Here is a 9,839-nt window from a genome sequence, read left to right on the forward strand (position 1 = left end):
TTTTATTCAGACCTGAGGCTCTTTTTCTACTTCTAGCCATTGGAAGATATATTCACTTTTGAAAACCTTTTGGGGGGAACATTTCTCCTACTAGGAGTAAGAGTGTTTCCTTTTGGCTGGGAATAGATGTTTGCTGAAGTCTCTTTTCTGTTGTTTTTACCAATGTGCTCTCAAGAGGGGAACTCTACTGAGGTGTTTAAAAAGCAGTATCTCTGTTCTCACAGGCAGATCAGTACAAGGGAGGATCCCAGAGACACTTACCTTACTAGGAAATTTCAGATATCTGTTACTAGACCTGTCTAGTCCCTCTGGCAGGGTAAAAAATGAAGAGGAGAGGATAATATGAAATGAAAGACAACAGAGAGAAATAAAGAAAAAGTGGCGTGCTGCGCTAATGCACCGTGCGTGATTTCGCCAGAGGCCTGTAGGTGGACCTTGTGCCTACTACTGGGAAAGGACAGTCTGTGGAAAGAGGCTGAGCTAGGAATTAACAAGAGAATAGAGGGACTCCAAGAAAAAAAGCCGCAGAAAAATTCTATCTACCTGCCTAGGAGGTGGAGTCTTGGCTGGGGAGTTTGGAAGTGGGGTGAGGGTCAGAAATGACCCTCCCTCAATATCCCTTGCTCGACAGAGACCTGTAGGTGGACCTTGTGCCTGTTGCTGGAAAAGGACTGTCTGTGGGAAGAGTGGTAGAATCCAGTTTTAGAGAAAGATAGCAAGAGAACAATAGGCAGGACATTAGTGAGAAACAGATATGACTTATTACCTGTTGATGATGACATGTATAGTATTCTCAACTGTATTGGTCTGAGAAGTATTTCATGATGGGCAAAGTCTTTTTACAAGCAAAATGAGAAATAGTGATTGACTGTTTTTTTAAAAATAATTAGAATAAAAATAATAATGATTGGGGAAAACATAGAAAAGATATTGAATGTTGGAGCAGGGAGATTAATGTCTCTGTATTAACTGACATGCATGGCATTCCCTTTTGAAAAAGCAATGTAATACACTGTAAAGTTATATGTAATCCAATGTAACATAAAGAAGATTATGATGATAATAAAAATAATTAAAAAAAAGAATTCAGTTTGAGTTTTTTTCTTTCATTTTCTTGTGACTTGGATAGAATTAATTGTGAAATATTTTTCATCAATCAGGATTTCAAAAGACAGTTGAAAACAGTGACTTTTCGGTGCCAAGAAAACCAAATACATATTAAAAAGAAAGACAAAATCATTGCGTCTCTTAATCAACAAGTGGCTTTTGGAATCAATAAGGTTTCCAAGTAAGTGCAAATCTTTTCATAAAAGAGTAATTCTGGGTTTGTTCCATAATAAGCAGTATCTTTAATAGATAATCTGTGTGTAGCCACTAGGTGCATTGTGATGTCACATTTGGAACTGCAGCTTCAGGCTGAGCTTGCTTAAAACATCAGCCTTATTTTTGCCTTGCCAATTGGATTGAGAAATAAGCAACTTCTCATTATATATTTCAAGCTTTTCATACATTGGCTGCACAAGTATGAAGATAATAGAAGTACAGGAGGAATATAATTAACTTTCAGATAATGACGTTAATGTGTGAAAATGTGTTTCTTAATATCATATGATGAGTACATTCCTCAGACACTCACAGAATCAGTTGAGTGTTTTTTTGTTTGTTTGTTTCAGTCTTTGAGAAAATCTGTGTTCTAAGATTGATTGAAAGTAAATCAAATATGAGGACTCTTCCCCCTCCTATCAATCTCTTTGTTCCTACAACCTGAAATATTAAATGTCTAGGACCAAAAACTATGCCTTACTTAACAGAGGAACAATGAATGACATGCATTATTCTTTTTGTACTAATCACTGTCTTCAACCCTATTAGGTGAAATAGAGTAGCTTGTAACACATTATTCTAATGAATAGTAGTACCACAAAGCACCACTTATCCCTGAAGTCTAGTTTATAATCCATTGTAGTTTCTAGAATGCAAATAGGGACAATATGGACAATAGACAAAATTCTAGAGGAATATCTCAGAATAAGGAGTCCAAAATACTTCTTGTAAAATTGTAGAAATTTTGGCAGATTCAGATCTTAAATTTTCTCCTATATATTGTATTAGGAAGAATTAGGTACTATACTTCTGGCAACATAATTTTAGTTTAAAACACTTTGAGTCGGGTCCCTGTTGGAGTTAGAGAGATCCTTTAAGTTCAGAAGGAGAAGAAGATGTAAGAAAGAAAGCTTCATTGTAATCATGCTGGAAAAAGAAATGTTATACACTATAAGGATGTATGTGATTAAATGTAATATAAAAATAACAATAATAAAATAAAGAAAAGAAAAGAAAAAAGAAAGAAAGCTTGGACATTCTAAGCTAGCTAAAGTCACTTCTGAACTCATAATTCAGTATCAGAACTTAATCTTTAAGCCTGGAACATGATTTCCAGTCCAGAAATATGTCATAAAATATCAGGGATCAGAAAAGTAATGTCATCAATGGAGATGAGCTGCCTGTCTCTTTGACTGTCTGAGGATATCTCTCTTCAATACTGGTGCATGGCGCACACATACATGTTTGAGGCTACAAATAAACCACTTTATTGGTACATCTGTCTTTACACAGCAAACAGTTAATGTTGAACATTCACTATTTATCAAGTGCTAGTTATCTCAGAATTACTATGTAAGGCATATGTAGATGATACCAAGATATATGAGATGTTCATTATGAGTTAATAGAGAGTATAGATTAATATTTGGGGATTAAAATTTGATTTAACAGAGGGACTTTCAGATCCACTAGATGTAGTGGCCTCAATCTTCATAGCTCCTTTTGACAGCCTGACTAAAACACAACAAACCAGCGTAAAAACACTCTGAAAGGTGGAAATAGAAAGAGTACTGTCTAAAGTCATTGGGACTTGGGAAGGACATTTGGAGGAGGGATATAGAGGCAGAACATTGACGGGATGGGCAGGTGTGGTGTTATCTTTTGAAGATATTTTGATCAACTGGACTGGGGAGAAATGTTCACATATTGAAATGTTCACTTTGTAAGCAAACAATGTGATTGAATGTATATAAATAATAATAAAAAAAGACATTGGGACTTGAAGGACAAAATGACAGCAAGTTTCTTTATTACCTTCCATATATCCCAGAAAGGATACTATAAAAGACGCATAGAACTTACAATAAGCATAGAAAAGTAAAAAAAAAACAAAAAACAAAAAAAAACACCTCCAAGAAGAATGAATGTTCTGTCTAGTCAAAGGAAAAGCAAGGTATGTCAGTAGAACATTTTTTTGACATTATCTGTCTTACTCCAGCCAAACACCAGTGGCACCAACATTACCCTCAGGAAGTAGGCAGTGATCTCTGTCTGTTTGTTTTGTTTGTATGCTTGTTTTATAAAGTTTTAGAATAGTTTTTAGTTTTTACTATAGGGTGTGTGCACTTAGAGGGAGGGTGTAGGGTGTGTGCACTTAGAGGGAGGGGTTTGCTTGTTTTGTTTTGTGGGGTTTTTTCTTTTTCTTTTTTTTTTTTTCCAGTCTGAAAACAGCCACTCTGTTTATTTACTGATCAGATTACAAAAATAATCATGGTGGATACCTTAGTTCATCCTTCTAATAGTCTGTTGATCTGATCTTCCCTATTACTAGCATCTCCACCTTCTACAAAATGGGATGTCTTTTTCTTCATTCCATCTTGTGGAGAAGATAATTTGAAGTGCCACAGGAACTTATTGCTTCTTTGAAGTGTTTTCCAACAGTATAGATTTCATTAATCAGATCCTCTACGCAGATAATGCCAAATTTACCAAGAGATTGAGCAATCAAAGAGTTATCTGTCAAAGCAATTCACTTCTTAATGATTTTGCCATAACCATGCTTGTATATCAGGTCATTTTCTGACTTCAGGTTCGGGTACCCCCATGCAATATATGGTTCCACAATTCTCAGCATGTTAATTGAGGCTTTGTTGAGCTTAACAAAGGTGCCATTGAAGATCTGGTGAAGACGAAGAAGCTGCAATACATTTTGAACCTTTGGGCTCACTCCATTGATACCTCTGATCCTGATGACAAACGCCAATTAGGGTTCTGCAGGTACATAGAAGTTGCCAGCTTTTCTTGCCATCATGGCCATGCAAATCTCAGTTCTGTAAATCTGTATATATTCCTTATGATAGTGCTTAGCTTTTTCATAGATAAACTTCCTCCTTGCCTTTCAAAGCAGCTTTTGAACAAGTTTTTTTTTTCTCAGGTAGTTGATCTTCAGCTCCATAAAATTCCTTTGCTTTTTCTTAAGGGTTTCTGGCACAGCAGGAACCTTTTTCTTGGTGACTTCTGCCACAGCAGGAAGCCTTTTTCTTGGTTTCTGCCACAGCAGGAACCTTCGTTTTCTTCTCTTCGATGCCCTCCATGGTTCCAGCCAGAAAAAAACTGTTTTGTATTTTTTTCTTAGTTTTTAGTTTTTCCTGTATGTGGTGTGCACTCAGAGGAAGGGATGAGAAATCACTCCCTAGGGGTATGACTACACTACAATCCCTTCTTCAGTTTTCTCTCAGAATTTTTGGGCTCACGTGCACACAATTTTCAAGGCATCGATTCCAGAACTTGAACCATGCAGTCAGCTACGTAGGACCTCCATGTCACCTGTTGGCCCCTCCAGTAAAATCTTAATCTGCCCATCTGACAGGTGCAGATGAAAGCAGTCTTAATGTCAGCAATACCAAGCAGGAAGCTGATCTTCCAGTCCCACCAGGCAGAAAGAGGTTGTGCTGCAATTCTTTTGTCAGGATATGACATTGTGTTGTCATCAGAAAAATAACCAACTGTAAAAATTAATAATTAATAATTAATGCAGTTGATTTTCAAGCCAAATATGAGTGACCTAGGCATGGAGAAGAAGCATACATACCTTTCTCAGGGTGATCACATACAGGCATTCCTTTTATTTGTTTTTGTGATTGAGAGACAAAATTTAATGAGATTTTCCATTGGTCTGGCCCAAAAAGGTGGGACATGTGGAAGCAGCGCCTTGTAGGTTATAGGTGGGTTCCACAATTCTTAGGTTGGTGATTGGAAGGGAAGAGCTGTGTCTTGGGAAGAGATTCAGGAAAGGCTTAATCTACATCTCAAGGAAAGGGAAATTCTTGGGAAGAGATAAGCAAAAGAATATACTGTAATCTGTTGGAATATAATCTCAAAGATAATATGCCAGGGACAGGATGTAGGAAGAATCCTGTTAATGGATAATAAATGATCTATTAATGTTTTTTGGACATGACTTCCCCAGTCCCTTTTGAAAAGATTTTGGAAAATAGGAAAAGTAGTCAGACTTCTGTCCACACTTGGCCAAAAATCATTCATCTGAATACATGTGTAGGCTACAAAATTGACAGGTCCCACAGTGCTAGGAAGGCTCCATCCCTAGTAATCAGGTCCCACATTGCTAGGGAGGCTCATCCCTAGGAGTCAGATCCCATGGTTATAGTCAGTGGAGTCCTGGGGGAAGGATATGTCTTACTCAATAGCCACCTGTCTCTGGGTGAAGGAAAAAGTCAGGCCTAAAAGTTCATTGGGGAGGGAAGCAATTTTCAGAATGGCAAAAAATGAAAAAAAAAAAAAGTGTATAAATAACTTGACAGCAGTTCAGAACAATAGAGGTAAATGAGGAAACAATTTTTTTTTTTTGTCACACACAGAAATTTGAGATAAACTTGTAACTGAATGTCATTTTAAGAGCATTAATCTCACAAATTCATGATTTGGACATAATAGTACCAATAATATGTAAAAAAATAATAAATACAGTTTACAAATGATCCTTTCATAAACTGATATATCAGATTAGTTTTAATGAGATGCATCTTTTGAGGTTTTCCAGGGGCCTACTGGAGAAACCAAAAAAATGAACGTTTAGGTCTAAGAAAATAATGTTTGAAGAAAAAAAATTTATTAACATGTCAGAAAACTCAATACAGTATTGGAATACAACAGAATTATGAGTCACAGAGTATAGTCACAAATAAAGTTACACAATTTAAAAGTCTATAATCCTTTAAAGGTCTATTTGTAATCAAATTTTACTAAATACAAACATTAAGCATAAAAATGTTTCTTATTTGTTAAGCAAGTTACTAAGCTGTAGAAGTCTTCTGCAGTATGTTTGCAGTTTACTGAGAGATTAGTACCAAAAACTTCATTTTAAGTACAGGACCAAAAATGACTTTTACTTATTTATTTATTTATTTTTGTAGGTAAACATATAGTGCTTTTTTCAATTTTAGCCAACTTGTTATTTAAACTGAATCATAAGTTTTTTAAATGAAATTTACTTTTCGTCTCTATTTTTGTACTTTTAACTCAGATTTTAACCTAATATCTTGATTTAGTACTTGTCCCTTTTTTTTAACTAAAAAATGTATTTGTTTTAGTCATCTGGCTTTAGCACAAATACTTTACTATACAGTAATGTTTTTCAAACAAAAATAAGAAAATATTTATTATTATTATTATTTTTTTTGGAGAGGTTTTTGTTTTAGGGTGCATGTGCTTGCCAGAAAGACAAAGAGACAAAGCCAGAAATCACTCCCCACAGGGGGGAGGGCCACACCACAATCCCTTTTCTTCCATCCTCCTCTTGGGATCTTGGGCAATACACACACAGGCACCTGGTGTGAGTTTAAGCCTCCTGGTCTGGTCCGGGACTCAAACCATGGTCAAGTACATGGGAGTCCAGTGACATAGCCATTATGCTAACTACTGGTTCCTACAAAAAAAAAATTTTTTTTTTGTTTTTTACTTTGGGTTATACTGACTTTTGAATAGACTTTTGGGAACCTCCCCTTAGAAAAATAAATAAGAGATGTTTTAACTAACCCTGACCAGAGCCTTATTGTCAAGCAAGACCACAGAACTGTTCCATCCTATTTCTACAGATGGGCCCAGGCCACAATGACATGTTATTTAATTAAGGTGTCAGCCATTTGTGTGACTTTATCCCCTTATCCATCCCATACTAAGGAAGTCTTTTAGGTAAGATGGGCTTTTAAATCTCCCTCTTAAGGGCTTTACATAATAGACTTTAATATAACTTTAATAACCCTTTATTAGACTGCCCCCACAAAAAATATTAAAAAAATATTTTTATGTCTTGTAGATTTTTACTCAAATGAGATTTTAATGTTTTGTAACTTTGTATGTAGAATAATATATATTAATGTTAATTTTTACCCTTTTGTAATCTTAATTTTTTCTTCGAGAATTATGCAAATAATTCAACCAGAGAAAAAAGAAAGGAGGCTGCTAGGTCTGGGATTCGAAATACAGTCAGCCATGTGGGAGCCCAGCGTTTTAACAGTCAGCCATTTGGGAGCCCAGTATCTCAACCATCATACCACCTGCCAGCCCTCTTAACATTGACTTTTTTAAGACAAGTTTTCTATAGGACAAAATAACCCTACGAGTCATAAACCAAGTGAAAAACTTTACAGTTTATGTTAACCAATAGTAACTTAACATAGCATTAATTCTTTTCAAGGTCTAAAATTACCTGAAAATTTTATAACATTATACTTACAATAACCAGATTTATCTTAAAAACCTGTGCCTGGACTATCTAAATACCAAAAGGTACCAGAAAGTCAGTTTTTTATTTCTCTATTAAATTTTTATAACATGTTAAGTATGTGTACCATATGGATATAGATATTTACCTTAATTTGCTAATAAGTCTGAAATCTATTTCTACTAAACCAATAATACCATAACAATTTTGTAGTTTGATTTTTAAAACCTAGGCTGACAATTATGAAGACATCTTTAACCTTTATTTTTAAATTTGTAGTAGGCTTATTTACTTAAGTCACATGAACTTGAAAGCATTTGGATTAAATGCTATGAGTGCTCTTTATTTACATGTCAGTTTTTTTTGGATTTGTTTCCTCTATTTAAGAATGATTAAATAATAAGACTTATGTTGTGAAACTTAGTATGTTTAACAAAATATATAGCTACACTTTAAAGTAGGCAGTGTTAAGCTTAATAAACTGATATGTAGCTGGGTTCTTTTTTTATTTACATTTTTTTAATACATTCAATCGCATTATTTAGCTTACAAGGTGATCATTTCAATATGGGAACATTTCAGCCTGGTCCAGTTGATCAAAATATAACAATACTACCTCCCTGTTTCAAAAATGCTGTCTCCGTATCCCTCGTCCAAATGTCCTTCAGCAGGCCCAACCCCTCCACACACACCACATCTGGCTTTCACACCCGTCTCTTGTGTTTGTACATCCTTTAGCCCGTCAGTTTCAGTTATAGAGTGCAGACACTCGGTATAGATTAAGTGGGGACATACAGTGTCTCTCCTTCATAGCCTGGCTTGCTTCACTCAGCAGTAAATCTTCCATATTCTTCCACTTTCATATTCTTCCACTTTCTGTCAAAATCCAGGGATTTGTTGTTCTTAATGGCTGAATAATATCCCATAGAGTATATGTGCCACAGTTTTTCAATCCATTCATCTGTACAGGGGCATTTGGGTTGGTTCCATGTCTGAGCAACCATGAAAAGTGCAGCAATAAACATTGATGTGCAAGCACTTTTCCAATGAAGAATTCTTCTGTCCTTTGGGTAGATGCCAAGGAATGGGATTGCTGGATCGTATGATAGTTCTATTTTTAGACTTTTGAGGAATCTCCAAATTGTTCTCCACAGTGGTTAGACCAATTTACATTCCAACCAGCAGTGTAAGAGAGTTCCCCTTCCACCACAGCCCCGCCAACACTTACCTTTTTTTTTTTTAAACTTAGACATTCTATCTGCGGTTAGGTGGTATCTCATTGTTGTTTTGATCTGCATTTCCCTTACAAAGAAGGACGTTGAGCATTTTTCATATGCCTTTTGGCTATTCATATGTCAACTTAAGAGATTTTTTTTTCAAATCCTCCCATCTTTTAATAGGGTGCATCATCTTTTTTCAAATCAGCTTCTTTTTTTTTCTTTTTTTCTTTCATTTATTTATTTTTACATTTTTCAACAAACATTTACTGTACATATCATAAAAATTTAGCTCATATTCCATAGTTCTTGACAGATTATAAACAACTTTCAAAATTTGAAAATACTTTGGCAATACGGGGTCTTTTATGATTCCAGACAAATTTTAAGATTGTCTTTTCTAAATCTGTGAAGAATGTGTCTGGTACTTTGATTGGCATTGCATTAAATAGGTAGATTAATTTGGGTAGAATTGCCATTTTGATTATATTAATTCTTCCAATCCATAAACATTGATTGTCCTTCCATTTTTTTGTGTCATTTTCAATTTCTTTTTTTATCTTCTCATAGTTTTCCTTGTGGAGGTCTTTAACTTCTTTGGTTAGATTTATTCCTAAACCATGTATACTGTTGGTGGCTATGGTAAATGGAATAACTTTTTTCAGTTCTATCTCAGTCTGCCTATTATTCATATATAGAAATGCTATTGATTTCTGTATATTGATTTTATATCCTGCAACTTTACTGTAATCATGTATTACTTCCAGTAATTTTTCCATGGAGACCATTGGGTCTTCTATGTATACAATCATGTCATCTGCAAATTGAGTTTCACTTCTTATTTTCCTATTCAGATGGCCTTTATTTTTTCCTCTTCTCTGATTGCGTTGGCGAGGACTTCCAGTACTATATTGAAAAGGAGTGGAGAAAGTGAGCATCCTTTTCTTGTACCCGTTTTTAGTGGAAAAGCTTTCAGCTTTTATCCATTGAGGATGATGTTTGCTATGGCTTTTTCATAAATAGCTTTTATTGTGTTGAGAAATGACCCTTCTATG

The 9,839-nt window shown here is 35.1% G+C and overlaps 1 protein-coding gene across 1 annotated transcript in view; it reads left to right on the forward strand.

Annotated features, from left to right (window-relative positions):
• The window catches only part of DZIP3 (DAZ interacting zinc finger protein 3), a 175,447-nt gene that overhangs the window by 90,895 nt on the left and 74,713 nt on the right, over nucleotides 1–9,839 (forward strand). The window contains exon 21 of the mRNA XM_006170766.3: nucleotides 1,161–1,288. Coding sequence (XP_006170828.1) covers nucleotides 1,161–1,288 — 128 coding nt within the window. The remainder of the gene's footprint in view (nucleotides 1–1,160; nucleotides 1,289–9,839) is intronic.

Source organism: Tupaia chinensis, unplaced genomic scaffold, assembly GCF_000334495.1.
Source record: "Tupaia chinensis unplaced genomic scaffold, TupChi_1.0 Scaffold148904_1, whole genome shotgun sequence".
Taxonomy (NCBI): domain Eukaryota; kingdom Metazoa; phylum Chordata; class Mammalia; order Scandentia; family Tupaiidae; genus Tupaia; species Tupaia belangeri.